This window comes from Melanostigma gelatinosum (assembly GCF_949748355.1).
Source record: "Melanostigma gelatinosum genome assembly, chromosome: 16".
NCBI lineage: Eukaryota > Metazoa > Chordata > Actinopteri > Perciformes > Zoarcidae > Melanostigma > Melanostigma gelatinosum.
The window spans coordinates 18,888,135-18,904,183 of NC_136649.1; the positions used below are offsets into that span (position 1 = coordinate 18,888,135).

General features: G+C 43.3%; 2 protein-coding genes across 5 annotated transcripts in view; both read right to left on the reverse strand.

Moving 5' to 3' along the window:
- Window positions 1-1,217: 1,217 nt before the first annotated feature.
- Window positions 1,218-5,893, reverse strand: slc2a1c (solute carrier family 2 member 1c; the record flags this gene model as incomplete). The annotated part of the gene is made up of 10 exons (XM_079286446.1): window positions 5,791-5,893; window positions 5,337-5,435; window positions 4,397-4,557; window positions 4,079-4,319; window positions 3,465-3,627; window positions 3,044-3,228; window positions 2,649-2,750; window positions 2,357-2,458; window positions 1,868-2,071; window positions 1,218-1,397 (listed from the first exon to the last, which is right to left on the reverse strand). Exons 1-10 carry the CDS (start codon window positions 5,803-5,805, stop codon window positions 1,218-1,220), a joined length of 1,452 nt encoding a protein of 483 aa, XP_079142572.1. The 5' UTR covers window positions 5,806-5,893.
- Window positions 5,894-12,263: 6,370 nt separating this feature from the next.
- Window positions 12,264-16,049, reverse strand: part of smoc1 (SPARC related modular calcium binding 1) — a gene marked incomplete at its 5' end in the record, with an annotated part of 38,059 nt that continues 34,273 nt past the window's right edge. For all 4 annotated transcript variants that reach the window (XM_079286661.1, XM_079286660.1, XM_079286659.1 and 1 more), the window contains one exon: window positions 12,264-13,621. In XM_079286661.1, the coding sequence (XP_079142787.1) occupies window positions 13,605-13,621 (17 nt within the window). In that variant the 3' untranslated portion in view covers window positions 12,264-13,604. The remainder of the gene's footprint in view (window positions 13,622-16,049) is intronic.

A 16,049-nucleotide genomic window follows, 5' to 3' on the forward strand; every position in this document is an offset into this window, starting at 1 on the left:
TCTTGGTTATCAGATGCTGACGTTGAATGAACCAGTCCAGTCGTTTTCATGCAAATTGAATTGTGCCCCCTGGTGTTTTCAAACCCAAACGCTTGCTCCTCTTCCTCTGGGGTTCCTGCAGGTCACAGTAGATCATCAGGGATGAAATATTTGTTCACACAGCTGCGGTTTGTTTTCACAGACATCTCTACACTAATGTACACACTTCAGAGATATGTGAGTTTTCACAGACCAATAATAAACTGGAAGGCTGCTGTAAACCCGCATTCAAGGAAAGGTTGTTCTATGGCGGGACTGCATAATTCAGTTTAATGTAGTCGATCTTAAATACACTCTGGCATTCAACTTATTACGTCTGATGAGATCACTTAAAACAGCAATCACAAAATGACAGTTAAAACATAAAAGTAATCTGATAAAGTTAACCACTTTAATTTAAGAGAATGAAGATCTTGACCAACATGATTTATCAGTATGTTTATTTACACAAACAAACAAACACGAGGATTTCATCACAATGACTTCATGGCTTCATGGTCTGCAGTGCGTCATAATGCTCTTTGTGACAAACAACAGTTTAATCCTTGGTCCTGCAGACTTCACGTTTTTACAGTTTAAGTGTTCTCCACCAGCCCCTCAAAAGGCTCCGTCTCTCTACAAAATAACAAAACAATGGTTTCAAAATGCCTCAAAACATATAAATATCAATCGGTTTACACTTTCAATTCTCATACTGTCATCAGAACAATTGTTTGTTGGAAAACCAAATAAGTGAGCTTCTTCTAGACGCACACAGTCTGCACTTTGACGCAGCGGTGCACTCCAAGTGAAACAGTCCTTTGTCATGAACAACAGGAAGCTTTAAGTGTCAGTTCACCCGGATTATTGAACAGGATTTTATTTTTGGTGCTCTTTTGGTTTTTCCAGATGTCTTTCCAGAAACAATCGTGTTACTCAGGATAACTCTCAAATTATTTTTGCCTTAAGTAGATTCTTCTGAACGGAAACCGCTCACAGGGAGACTTGAGAATAATAAGAGACATTATTTACTTATTTTTTAAGAACCATGTGTTGGTGTCTTTTTCCGTTCAAAACTTAAGCAAATAAAACCGAAACTATTTGGTTATGTACTGCTAATATTTGGTAAAACATTTTTTGGTGAACTGAAGTTTTTTAACAGTGACTATGAGCAGCTTCAGTCAGGGTTGAAAGGTCGCTCAGGGGAACGTGTTGAACCCAGTCTTGTTGTGCAAAGGGATGCCCTCCGCTCCTCTGAACTCCTCTGCGATGTCGTCGAATGTGCGTCCTTTTGTCTCCGGGAGGCGGGTCCAGGTGAAGGTGAAGGCGAGCAGAGCCACCGTCATGAAGAGGAGGTAGACGTACGCACCGCACACTTTCTGTGTGTGGGAGAGACAGACGGGGGTTATCTTCACCTGGGTACTTGATCTGTATTTTACCAAGCGTGGTGTCTTAAGATGATTCCACCAAGCAAACGCACTCACGCACAGAAGAGTAAACTGATTTACACAAGAAGGTAGAAAAACAAAGATTGTTTTGTTCCTTGGTCTCAGTTTCAGGTTGGCTGCCATCTCTGCAGCACTATAACCAACAGATGTTTCCCTTGTTAACTGTTCATTTAATTGCCAGTACTTATTTCAACCTGATGTTGACGGACTTAGCGATAGATTTATACATATTTAAGATTCTGATTTATGTCTGTTTTACAGTATGATTGAACCGATTTATAGCTTGTATTTAACGGTCATGTCTCTAAGGTGTAAGGGAACTTACAGAAGCAAGCAAAGACATCCACCTCTAAAGTTTATCTCGGTGGTACAGCGTGCAGGCCTACAGTATACACACCCACCAGTAATGGAGGGAAGAGGAGTGCCAGAACAAACTTCCCGCCCCAGTTGAGCATGCTGGTGAAGGCCATGGCGATGGGTCTGCCGGGCTGGTCGAACAGCTCGGCAGCGATGAACCACGAGATGGGGCCGGGACCCAGCTCGTAGGCCGAAATCAGGCCGAAAACCAGCAGGACCTGCAGGCTCCGCAGCTCTGGGACCAGGTGCTGCACGGTGGATGGACACGTTTGTTGTTGAAAGGGTCGATGTACAGTCGAGACATTGTTAGTTTGAGGGTTTATTTGTGTGCGCGAAAATGGGTATGTTATTAGGGTTAGCCTATTATGTAAATGTAGGATTGTGTTTTGTTCACTGGAGACTTAAGTTTAAAATACTTTTCAAAATGTAGTTTGTTTTAGTGGAATCCAGATTTGTCAAACACAAGATATCTTGTTCAAATCCAGTATCGGAGTAGATACGTTTTGTGCACAATCCCACTAAGAAGAACTTACCTGGACAGAGTCCACTGTGGTCATGAGTAAGTTACACACTGCTATGGAGATGAAACCAGTCAGGAGCAATCTCCTCCTTCCTGCCCTTTCCATCAGGAAGAACTTGAAAAAGAAAAACGAACATCTCAGTGGTGCAATTTGTGGCAAAATCTACAAAATATGACACCACTCGTATTCTAAGTGTTGACTGTTGGGTTTGTATTGAGCAGTCGACATGACGATGTGTTGAATCATGCTGTTAATGGAATAGTGAGTTAAAATATCAAAGGTTCCCACTACAGTTTGTACTCACTGCCACCAAAGTGAAGGTGACGTTGACGGCCCCCACGCCCAGCGTCAGGTATTTGGCCTGATCAAACTTGGCCTGGAACATTCTGGTGGAATAATTAATGATCTGGAAGAAAAGAGCAGGCGCTGCTTTTAGATTACTGGGTTACTGGGACGTCTCTGTGTGTTTTTAGGGACGGGGGTATTGTCCTGACCCACTGCCCCAGAATCTGAGAGTCAAGAGAGAAGAGCTGAGCCCTGAATAATGCATTGACGAAATACTACAACGCTGCAAGTGAAATATTCATAAGACGACGAGTAAGCCATACAAAATGATCAACTACTCTAAAAGGCAGTGTTCCTTCAAATTCATGATGTTTTGCCAGAAAACATTTCACAGATGAATTTCAAAAGACTGACCGCGTTGAATCCGGACAGCTGGCTGCCCAGGTTGATGACGAGGACGATGATGATGGGCTGCTTGTATCGGCGCTTCTTGAAGAACTCGTGGATGGTGACTCCGGACGGAGTGTGGGCGGCCTCCTCCTTCATCTCTTCCAGCTCAGCGAACACCTTGTCTGCGCGTCCTCTCAGCCTCAGCAGGGCTGCAGGGTTAAAAGCACATTTCTCTTTTTTTTTTGTGACGCATCCACAGAGTTGAGAGACTAGAGTGCTTTAAAAGCAGGTCAGCCCTGAATCTAAAAGCTGATGAGAAAAGGTCTTCAGCTCGTCTCTCTCTCTCTCTAATCGGTGACTGCAGGACTGTTACCCTGTTGGATGTGTCTCTGTGATGTAACTCCAGCTTAATGACGACAATAAAATACCTAAAAGTGGGACCCACCAGCCTCTGCTTGGATCTCCTCTCCCCGGTTGATGAGCAGGTAGCGAGGGCTCTCGGGACAGAAAGGCAGGACCAGGTACTGCGCCAGAGCCGGAATGACAGACAGGGACAGCATCAAGGCCCAGTTATGCTCCGTACCCAGCACTGTCTCCAGACCAGCCACCTGCAGCAGACGGATACAGGAACCTCGGTCATGGATGCATCTTTCTTGCCCAATATCTCTATGATAATGTTTTACTGTTGAAGTTCTAAACATTTCTTCGTTGAAAGAGACATTGTTGGATATTTTTCTCTGGATGGATCTTGACTCGAGATCAGGAACTGAAACTAATCGATTGGTATCAGCGTCAACATTAAATGTCGGCCCTAAGGATGCACGACTAAACACTAGTGTGATAGGAAAATAAAATGGGAGGTAACTTGGGCAACAGAGTCAGAGATTTAGGACAAAATAAGTAACAGAATTCCTACAATCCAACCTTGGACTTTATCTATCTTATCCTGGTTGGCCCCTAGTGGAAAGGAGGGGTCGTAACAGCAGGCATAAAGAAAGTAAACATCAATCTCATCTAACTTTTCCAGTCAAAACTGAAGATTTCCAGGGCTTTCCTCACCATTCCCAGCAGGATGCCCGAGGCGAAGGACACCTGGTTGAGTGTAGCGAAGGCCCCTCTCAGGTTTGTGGGGGACACCTCCTGGATGTAGAGCGGATTAAGAGTCATCACCAGGCCGCAGAAGAGGCCGAACACCAACCGTCCCAGGATGAGAACCTCAAACGACTGGCTGGCTTTGGAGGCCGACATCAGACACGCTCCCACAACCGAGAGGCAGTTCACTATGAGGATGGAGTTTCGTCTGGAAGACGAGAGACGTTAAAATGGACACGATGGAAGTTGTGAGAAAAATGTTTTTTCCCTGGCCTTTATTGTTACCTCCCGTAAGAATCTGCGAGGTATTTGACTCCCAGCGAGCCCAGCAGGGCTCCGAAGTCTTTAATGCTGACGGAGAGCGACCACAGGAGAGTCAGGCTGTGATCTGGCATCGTCTGGTTGTGCCTGACTCGCCAGGTGTGGTTGAAAAACTCTTCAATGATCTAAACAGTGAGCAAACGGCAAAAGACGATCAGGGAACTCGGTAGAAATTCAAACTGTGGGTTTGATTGTTCAGCATTAAACTGGGTACAACTTATTTAAAACCGTAATAGTTCCTTGGGATGGACTGGACCGATCAAACAACACAACAATTTAAGTCCCCTTTACTGTCAGTATTGTTACTATTCCAGACAAAATATTTTGCGGGTTAAGTGTTGCGAGGAATTTAAATGTCCAATCACTTGCAAACATGTAGTCCAGTCTACCTGTGAACTAGCGAAACCCTGCCAGACCTGGAGCTGAGCCAGAGTTTCGGCGCTTGTTCGGTTTATTTAGTGTTTTATTGAGGCTGTGAGATATTTGTTTGACGGTCAGACGGTTTTCCAGGATCTGCCATTGCATGATACTGTTGGGCGTGGTTGTCCACGGTCTATATTATGGTTGTTTTGTTGCAGTTCTGAGCTTGGTTGTTGTTGTAAGACTATTTCTTTGCTTGGACATCCTGACGGTGTATTTTTTAAGATATTATATCAAATGAAGGTATTTTCCATGTCTTTGTTGAGAAAGATATTCTTCTATATTCTTTTCTCAATGGATCTTGATCAGCGGTATATTTACAAAGCAGAATTCTAAAGCTAAAACACGTGACAGTAGTGGAAAATATGAAGATGTTTTTTCGTGTCGGGGGACTGTTAAAACCTAATGATTGGTGTCAGCATCACGTCCTCGTGTCCCCCCCCCCCCCCCCCCAGCTCCCCAGCTCCCGTGTGTTCCTGCTCACCTTGGCTGGAGCGTTGACGTTGCCCGTGTGGTAGCCGATCTGCAGGGAGCCGAGCACCGCTGCCAGGACGGAGGTCAGGAGGGTGGCGGTCAGATGGCTCTGCAACAATGAAGTTAGGGACTTTTATTTCTTTACCTTTTTAACTTATCTTAAACAGAAACTGGTTTTCATAGAACATTAAAATGCGTTGAGTTTTTTTATTTGCACCTCAAAACTGTTACTCTCAACACACAGACGTGTGCTGTACATATTTAAACAAGTGTGATCTGAGCTCAGTGGCCCCACATGGTTCCACAAATAAAAGCAGCTGTCTGGCTTATTTGTGAAGGTCAAGGATAGCAACCACAGTATTTTCACACACTGGCAAGATGTACAGAATTGCAATGACCACAAGTGTGTGTCAGTGCTCCTTCTGTCTGTTCATTTGTAGATTAGAGGGTTGAAAGAAACAAACCTCCTGCGGTGCCATTTGTTCAGGTGAGACGGGGTTTCACTCCCTCAAGATGTGGGTACATGTATCGTCGTCTGACTCTCTCTGCTGTGAGAAACACAAATTATGTGCTGACATGGGATTTTATATGTGATAAAATGAAAATTAGTCTAAATCACATACATTACATTCAATGTTTTATAGAATAATTTTACTTCTAGACAAATCATTTTTTAGTCAAACTACGTACCTATGATGATCTCCCATTAGCATTAAATCCTAACAGAGATGTCCTGGACCTGAAGACAGGACAGGATGTCTAGAAATACTGCCTGAAATTAAATCATAGGAAAATGATGTTCATGTAACTTTCAGACTCTGACATTAGCAATTCACATATTGAATTCAAAAATAAAATGAAAAAAGTGATTAAATTATTTAATTGAATAATTACCACTATCCAGCTTTAGCTAAATCTGACATGAATACATAGTTACACCTTTGTAGGCAGTTTATTGACTATGTTGCATGTTGTGTGCGAGTCTATATCAACACATATATATATATTAACATCTATATAAACTCACCACTGATCCTGGGTGTCGTATGTTGATCCCGTCTTTATTCCGGAGTTTCAGATATGACTGTGTAAAGTGAACACACCACTACTAAAAACTGCACACACACATCCACACACACACACACACACACACACACACACACACGTGCACCAGTGATGAAGTCGCACCCAGCTGGTGAATGTGGGGCAGGCCTGACAGAAAGGCAGCCGCGGGCCTCCTCTGGTTCTCATGGACCAGCTGATCGACGTCCTGAGCTTTAACTGACTGAGGATCAGCTTACCTTCTGCACCCATACCCTCAAATTAACTCTGGTGGAATAAGCGCAACTGTTCCCGGGTCAGCACCAAAATGCTAATTGTTTCCTTGTTGGAGCACTGAGTTGTCATTTTGGCAATCACACAGCCACGTGCTTTAGCTGTGTGTGTTGTGGGTGACTTTGTCCCGATGATGTTCAGTGAAATGGAAAACTCACGAGTGTCCGATGAATCACATCTCCATGTGTCTTTCTAGGAACTAAGAAAAAATGGTTTTAAGATTGAACCATTTCTTTATTTCTCCAAATAAAAGCTGAGATTATTTTATCAGCATGGTGGTGTAGTGGCTGGCAGAGACAAGACATGACACTTGATGATTCTAAATTCCCCGTTGGTGTGAATGTGAGCATGAATGGATGTCTGTCAGTCAGTGTCAGCCCTGCGATAGTCTACCGATAAGCGGATAAAGGATGGATGGAAGCCCTAATAAGATGTTCTAAACCCATACAAGAGCAGGAAACCTTACAACGGACAATGACATGTGAAAAGCTATGTTTTCACTCAAAGACGATGAATATCATGTCACAGTTTACGATCATGTAAACATAGAAAAGCTGTTGTTGAATTCGGTTAAATAACCAACTTTGTTTTTACATTAGTGCTCTTCACACAAACATATTTAAACACCATTGATGTGAGTAAATCACGATGGATAATCTGTTCATGGGCATAGTTGTTATGACGGAATCTGTTCAACACATACATCTTTGTTCTTGTAACTGGTAGGAAGTATTACAGAAAAAATAATTTCATTCTGAGGAAGAAAATAAAGCAAATACATCTTCACCCAGTTTCACTCCTGAATTGAATTGGAAAAGCCTGCTTGCTTTATAATACAATGAATATGACTCGTTTTTTAGGGATTTTAAATGGTAACAACTGAGATAAATGTCAACAGCAGCATACGTGATTGCACGTTGTGGGTCAAGATTAGCTGACTGAGGCAGAGACACTGTGTGCTGCTTTCAAGGATAGTCTCTTAACGGGCAACACCCATCACACAACGCTGTGACAATTTAGAGCCTGAAAGATTTAACAGACAGTACCAGGAAGAAGTAAAAGTCCTCCTCCTGCGACAACAAGTCTGCTATTGGCTCGAAAAAGCTCCCTGCTCTCTGTGAGTCTGAAGCTCTGGAGGTATCAGTTTCCATCCGTCAGTCCATCCTGGAGCTGTGAGCGCAGCAACATGCACGTATTAGAGATTAATCCCTGAACCGGACTCATCCGGATCAAATAGCTCACACAAGAGGACGTGATGGAGCTTTGAGGGCTAAAGCCATCTAGGCCTGATGTAGTTTTTAGATAATCTTATAATTCATGTTCATTATAGTCAGGGGGATTATCTGTATTTATATTGGCGCTTGCATGTGTTTGCGTTCAGATTTGTCCATGTGCTTGTGGGTGTTTTACGTGCTTGCTATATTTTAATGGCGTATCCATATATTGTATGTGGGTAATGTGTGATGATCCTTGTGTTTCCCACCTATGATGTAATGGAGAACTTAAAATCGTACTTGCGTGAAAATCTTATGACCTCAGTTTTACGGTTGTCCTGCTTTAGTTTCAGCTGATGAATTGCATCGTCCGGTGTTTCTTCGTTCATTTCCTCACATGGATCATTGAGGTTTAATCTAAGTCTTATCCAATGACTGTTAGCGTGGCTGTTTTCTGTTTGCATGCTGGTATGTGCAAAGCACATCATGTAAAGGCTGCATGTGTGCACATGAGGCATTTCCACGAGTAAAATACAGGTTACAAGTGAAATGAAAATGAAATTATGATGGATGCACACATACCTGCCTCTTGAATAAATCCAAATCGGCAGGAACTGCTTTTCGCTGCCGAGTTGCACGAGCCAAGTAAATAAAAGCATGACGAAGAGGGATGAACCTACGGTAATCACAAAGCTGGGGGAGGAAACATTCCCACGTTCTTCCCACAAACCACATCATTTGTGCATAAAAATTATCTTTTATCGTAAAACCGAAGTAAAATATGTCCAAACAGATATAAAGTGTGGCCCTGAGGGCCCCGGAGGTGATGAAAAGCAGATAATTCCAATCCACAGAAAAACCTGTGCTGCACTGACTCGTATGTGAAACACTTGAGCTGTGTTGAAGACGGAAAACAGAAGTCCTCCCATTAAACGCTATAAAACAGGGCTGGTTTCACATTTTAAAACTTTATTTCTTATTAACGCTGTAAATTATGGAAAGCAACTTTCCACACTGCTGATAAATGTCACCGATTTCAAATATTAGATATCTCCTGTTCTGTACTTTGTGTAACGTTTTGTGATTTACTTTCAGACCTCAGAGAACAGAACACATTGTGCTTTTAAATCAAATCCAAGAAAATGAATTTAACTGAAAGCTAATTGGGATTTAGAACTGAACGTGCTTGCACGCTGTTGACTTTCGATCTTTATTTGTGACGGAAATCGAACCACAAAACCACCCCGATGTCACAGGAATGTATTTAACACAAACCTGCAGCACAGCAGAGCACAAAAAAAGAAAAAGAGGAAAGAATAATTCGCATTGGGGGGCAAAATGCGTCGTCCACCTGCAAGCTTTGTTCCTGCAGCTGAGTTCTCAATCAGCGTGTGGATACGCCTGTCTGGAACATGACCCCTGGCCTCCTGGCCTCCTGCAGGCAACCCCGTTGACCCTGCTGGGCAGGTGCTGCTGCAGGAACAGGGCATCAGGGACAAATGGTGAGCGGCGTGCACCGTCACCCCCCCACCGCTAAAGTTAGGCTATCACACAGACTAATTGCCCTCTATAATTACCTGTAATGGTGTTTGATCTGTTTTTAAGTGTTTCAATGCACACAACAGAGAAAATAAAAGTGACTTCTCACAACTAAAACATGTGGTTATGGGCTCTAACAGACTACTACGGGGACAGATGTCCTATATTTCTCCATTTTGTTAATTAAGATCTTGAGTGAAAAGAGACTGGACCCTCTATCTAGACATGCTGGATTAGTATATGTTTAGTGGAGACAACATCATGCAGCACCTGTGCTGCCCACACATCCCTTCTAAAACCCCAAATTCCAGTCTTCACCTATGAAACCCCTTTAGCAACCCCCCCCTCCACCCCATCAACAAAGGAGGAAACACACACTCTCTAAAACACACATACATCCCCAAGCAGCTGCGTCATTACGAAACTCTTTTGAACTTCACACTGGAAGTCAAATGCCACATGTGTCAGTACAAGACAGATGTACTGCAGCTGCCTCTTGGCTCCAATTTCATCTGTGATACAACCCCCCCCCCCCCCCCCCCCCCGATTCCAAACCATCACCAGCGACCTCACCCCGAAGCCCTCCGCCTCCCATCATGCACCGACAACATCCGTACCTTTGAAGTCTCATCCCTAAATCAAAGAATCTCATGCCGCACACAAATCACGAGGCCAAACAGAGTGCATCTTTGTAGTCAAGTTTTATCAGTCAACAAAGTTATGAAGCAACAAGAGAGTCCACCGTAAGCTATTTTTACAATATCACCTGCCAACTTTTAAACAAATAGTGGCATATAAGTCCCCATTAAAGTTAGAAAGTTGCAGGACATGACCTGTCTTTAAAACCAAGTATTGTCAGTTTATTTAATTGAATTTGGCTGATAATGTGTAATAGACCTGTGTGTGTGCATACCTGGCTAACAGGGTTCAATATGTGGAGTTGCAGTCTGCAGTGAACCATCTCCACCGTTAGGGGGCAGTGTTGAACTCCTTCTCCCCCCCACAGAGATCCTGTCCTGTGCTCCAGCTCTCAATGCCTTTCTGCTGCACAACACTGAGTGTAAACTGAGCATAGTTTGAGTAGATGTGGTATAAAGCTGTATCTGGATCAGTTCTATGTTATCGTTACTTTTGTTGTTGTTTTTCTGGCATGATTGTACCTAATGTAGTGCAACGATGATGGTAAAGAGAAAGGGAACATTGAAATTCTGGACAAGAAAAATCCTTCTGAACGTTGCTCTTATTTCATAATCAACAGGCTTCTACGACTACTTCAACTTGAGTCAAAACAGTTACATAATATAATATATACACGTTCATACGCTCCTGCAAAAGATAAGTGATTCTTCTATCATATTTTTCCCGAAGTTTAGCTCTGTAGGATATCACAACACTGACACATTCGCCGGGTGAAAGGGTGATGATATGAGTTGACATTCTTTATATTTTAGCTCTGTTTGGTCTCTACCAACTCCAGAGGGAAATATCTGTCTCTTTATCTGCTTAACGCTCCACCATGTTAACCAGCTCGTTGATAACTTTGTCTGATGTTTGGTGCGAGTGCACAGTGGGGGTTTTTAGAGCTTTTTGTTTTGCTCAGAACAGCTGCCTGCTGTGTCCAAAAATGGTGTTTTGAGAGCGGTAAGAATGAACCAAACGGTGAGCTGACACTCACTAAGAAGCTCCATAAAGTTGAGGGGACACCTTTCACATTTGTCTTCATATTATCATTTGATAAATATCGACTATAGCCGCTTTAAGTAAGAATTAACTGGTATGTTTGGGTTTAAGCTGTCCTGAATAGGGCATCTGCAGGCCTTTTTCTCATTATGGCCGCTTTAAATTTATGTCTCAGTTCAGGTGGGGAAAAACACAAACTACCCAGAAAAGTGGTAGAACCCAGGTGTCAGCCACTGCTGTGTGCCAAGATGCTCTTCGTAAACTCTATCAGTGTGGGTTCCCCTCCAAAAAACATCTTTTTCTGTTTGGTCCCGTCTATTGTTTCGTCTCATGTGAGACTATTGTGCTCTAACTCAAGAAATAAGGCCCGTGTAACAAGTATTTTTGTTTTCAATTGCTTCGCCAAAGATCTGCACCTCAAGCCACATCATGTACCAATTTCACCCAAAGACAACACGTCTCAGCGTTCTGTTTCCCAACAGATCTAGTTTCTTCAGCTATGAATAAGCAATATTGTCAAAACACATCGAGATGGTCCCGACAAGCCTGTTGGGGCTTTGCAGTGGAAAAGTTGCCGGCGAGCGACGAGACAATCTTGGCTTCTCCCCGTCAGACTGACAGTCGTCTGCAGGCCTCCCTCGCTATACGTCCCCCATCGTGATTAGCAGTGATTACCAGCCTGTTCGGTTGGTTTTTAGATCTCTCATGTGATCTGCTGCTCTGCGGCGTCTGGAAGCACTTCAGCAGACACACAGGGCCAGTGTTCAAACCTGGACCGGAGCAGCCACTCAGCAGGAGAGGCTGCACAGCCGTCTGAGACGTTTCTTTTCTCATTCTTGGCACAACTGCCCACTTCAAATTAGACGCGACTGGACTTGTGATTGTAGTGGATTAAGCACCAGATAGATACTTGTATACATTCTTGACGGCGTTTAGTGATGACGGGAGTCGTAAAACACGAGCTGAAAGAGTCAAATAACCCCACCACAGATACAATAAACAGTGCTCAGAGCTTATGGCATACAGTCTGGTCCAAGCGTTTCAACGTGAATTAGCTACTGTAATAGCCTATTGTTTGACATGATGATGACACAGAGAGAAGTATGTATATATATATATATATATATGGCAGAATGAATAAGTGAACACCAATAAACCCCATGGTGAAATTTAGTAAATCAAACAAACAAACAAAGGTTATTGTACATATTTACAATGGGAGCCTTTTCTGTCTCATGTTCATGAGCCACTGCAGTGACTCTTGTGAATATAAGAAATACACAACTCCACAACAAATGCACATGCATTCAGACCGCCATAGCAAATTCAGGATTCTCCAATTTTGCAACTCAATTGATCCCAAATGTGAGGAAGAAATTTTATTTTCATTTCAAAACCTGTTCGTATTGGTCTTTTCTCTGGTGTTTTTCTTCTTCATCTCATACCCTTGTGGGTATTTAAAAAGACTTGCTGCGTTGTCTTGCGTTAGGTGGCAAAGCTCCAAGTATGTGTGGTGGTAAGTGTTTCACAGAGCAGGACTGACATCAACTGTTGGAGGACAGGCAATACGTGTGTTTACATACACAAAATGAACTCCGAAATTACTGTGGAGACTCAAATGTTTATTTTAGGAACTGGCATTTGTCAATGCCACATCTTGTTTACAATAACTGGAATAAACGTGAGTGTGGCGGGTGAAACGAGCTGATATTAACGGGATACTGAGCCGTCTAAACATTTTACTCCGTTTACTGGTTGGGTTTAGTCATCTGTGCCACCTCTTTTTCCCCGGGACAATGTTTAAACGTCTCTGCACTGTAATCTGTTTTGGAAAAATAAAATCCCCACCTTTATCAGAGATTTGTTGATGTTATTGCAATTTGTAAAGGTGGCCAGTAGAACCCTATGAACCCAACGTCACCAATAACACACTGGAAGTAGTCTTTAGCTGTTTGACTGTGTACAAACTGAGTAATGAATTGTGAACCATGTAGGGTAGTAAAACCAGCCGCATTAAAATTTGGGCTGAATTTGACTGTAAGCGCCTCTTTAGTGACTTACCACTGGCCTGTGGGCTAACAGGGGAAGTGTAAGTTTAATTTAGTGGCCACAAAATGTGTGTTAGTGCCTGTTCCGCGAGGACAGAATGAATCACAACAGCAGACTGAAACACAAGGGGAACACATCTTCCAGTGGTGATCTTTTTACACATATATTCTCATTCTTACCGAGACCGTTGCAGTCAATTCAAAAGAAGAAGAAAAAACACGTACAAACGGATAAAATGTCAAACATAGGGAGGAGAAAGTGCAAATATTTTGGCGCCGCTTTGTTTTCTTTTCACTTTTCTCTGTTCACTTTTCTTTTCTTTTTTTTTTTTGTTTGTTTTTTTTGAAACTCAGGAACTTCTTAATTTTTCTGCTCCATCTTTCTCTTTCCTGTCAGCAAGCGTACAGATGCCTTCCCTCTGTGCCCTCTGCGCTCGTCTCAGCTTCTGGATCCTTCTCTTCTCACACCAGACGACCTACTGGGAACAGAAAGACAGACAGACAAGAAAGAGGGGGGAAGAAATGTATTCACTCGTCTGTTTTAGCATCCGGCATCCAGATGCACTGCTGCGTGACAAGACAATGACCTCTCCACTCCACAGGCAGAAGCTCACTTACACACACTTACACACACTAACACACACAATTTAAATAACATATGTAACATCTCATATAGTTTGATTAAAAAAAACATCACCACTGAACTGATGCATGGTGTGTCTCTAAGCGACCATGTGGAACGCTGATGTTTGACTTCCTCTTAAACCCAGCGCCTTTCCTTCACATCTCCCCAGCATCGGTTTTATTTTTATTTCCATCAGCAGCATGTACGCTTTTTTCTTTGCCATCTTCTTTTCTTTTTTACAGGACAAAGTCAGTGGTTACTAACTGAAGTTTGACTGCTGTGCCCCAACGACACTCAAACGTACCGTCACATGTGCTGACGTTATGTGACAACCGAGCTGTAACTGAACATTCTCTGAAGTTGTGTGTGTGTTGTGTTGCATTCCTGCTGAAACTGCTTGGGACAGTCAGTGCTCTGCACAAGGGATGGACTGCTCTCTCATCAATCAGATGAGTGGGAGGGGGGGGAGGAGGAGATGGGTAAAGAGCTTAGATTGCTTACAGATGGATGTCAGAGGGGAGCAGAGGTCCTCCAGAGCCCTGTGAGAGCTCATCTATCTGTCTGTGTTATGTTTGCAGGTGTGTGTGTGTGTGTGTGTTGCAGGTGCACTCTCTGTCAGTGCTGGTAATGTTAGTCCAGCTTCAGGTCTCAGACGATGCATTCGCTCCACATTCAAATATTCTGTTCAGATTCAAAAGCATCACAATCCCTGCAGCGCTCCATCAATCACAGATAATCTTCCATGCGAGTCCTGCAGTGCTCTCACCTCTACTTTAAGTGTATGAATTAAATGTTACGGCCACCTATTTCTACCATGACGAGTGGGATCCAGATGACTGTTGCAGTCTTAGCTGTGACATTTTTATGGGACTAAATGTCGGTTTCTGTTACAAAAACACAACAATAAATCAACTTGTATTCACCCAGTTCATAAAATATTTTCTTCCTTTATTTTAAACACAGACAGAAACCTCAATGCACAAGAAGGGGTGTGGCTTACACGACCAGCCACCACTAAAGCAGTTATGGCAAACACTATGTAAAGAGAATACTATCTTTCAGAAACTTTGAATATCATCATATCATACATCATTTGATAGGAATGACCAGCTGACGTTGACACATCTTTAGGTCTGGCAACATTCATTTAGGTGAAAACGGGATACAAAGAAATCCTGGAACGATACTTGAATGTTAAGATAGTTCAGCTCTAAGATTCAGAACAGCTGTTATTTGACTGCGGTTTGGCCTCTGTGGTGTAAATGGCTTTTAAAAGTAACATTTAAATAAAACACCGTGCAACTCAAAAACAACAACTGAAGTATTTTTTGTACATTCAGTGTCATCAGCCCTTTACCTTGGCAGCGTCAGTGACATGTTCCAACTCTAAAACTATGCAGCTCCGCACTATTTCCTGATGCCTCTCTCCAGTGAAGTCATGCTGCAGCGAATGGTCCTCTCCCTCCTCTCTCCTCCCGGTCAGAGGACACTGTCTGTGCCATTAACGACACAAAGCTCACCCGTCCTCTCCCTGGAAACCTCGGCCCCACTTGTGATAAAGAGCTGAAAGCAGATCCCGTCTAGCAGTGAATCGCCTCACCTGGGACCAGCTAATAAAGACACTTGGCTCACGAGCTGGGAATCATGGTACACCTGTACATGGTGGCAAACCGGGGGACAACGACTTGGCTAAGGATTCACTGCAGGCCTGAGTATACTGTCGGCTCAGGGTTATGGTTCCAAACTGGTGAGCAAAGCACTGCTCATCAAACTGTCACAGTCCTCTCGGTTACCTTCAGTGTGTCGGGCTGATGTCACAGTAGTTAAAACACAAGTGGTGTGTGGCGCAAGTGCTGTTGGCTCTGAGAGGACGGGGCTCTGGGCTCTCTAATGGTCCCGCAGCCTCGGTGCCAGGCCTGCCTCATAATGCCCTCCTTTCATTCCCGCCTAATGACGGACGGGAGAGGACGAGACGAGAGAGCAGGGGAGGAAAGGAAGAGAGGAGCTTAACAATAACACCATCTGCACTCCTGACCGTTTATGTCCATGCAAGCTTCACCGACTGAACAAAGCAGGAAGTTTAAAATGTCCTTTGTCAGGTGAAATCAGCCCCTAAAAGCTTTCTGTGGCCAGGTGGCAATATTCCTCATGTTCTTAGTCATCAGTGCTTAATGACGTCAAAACAACTGAAAAATTGGTTTTGATTTAAATTTTCGAGAAGCAAATTCTACATTTTTCTTTTCTAATTTTGCGAACTCTCTTCTTGCGGTCCGACAAAACTC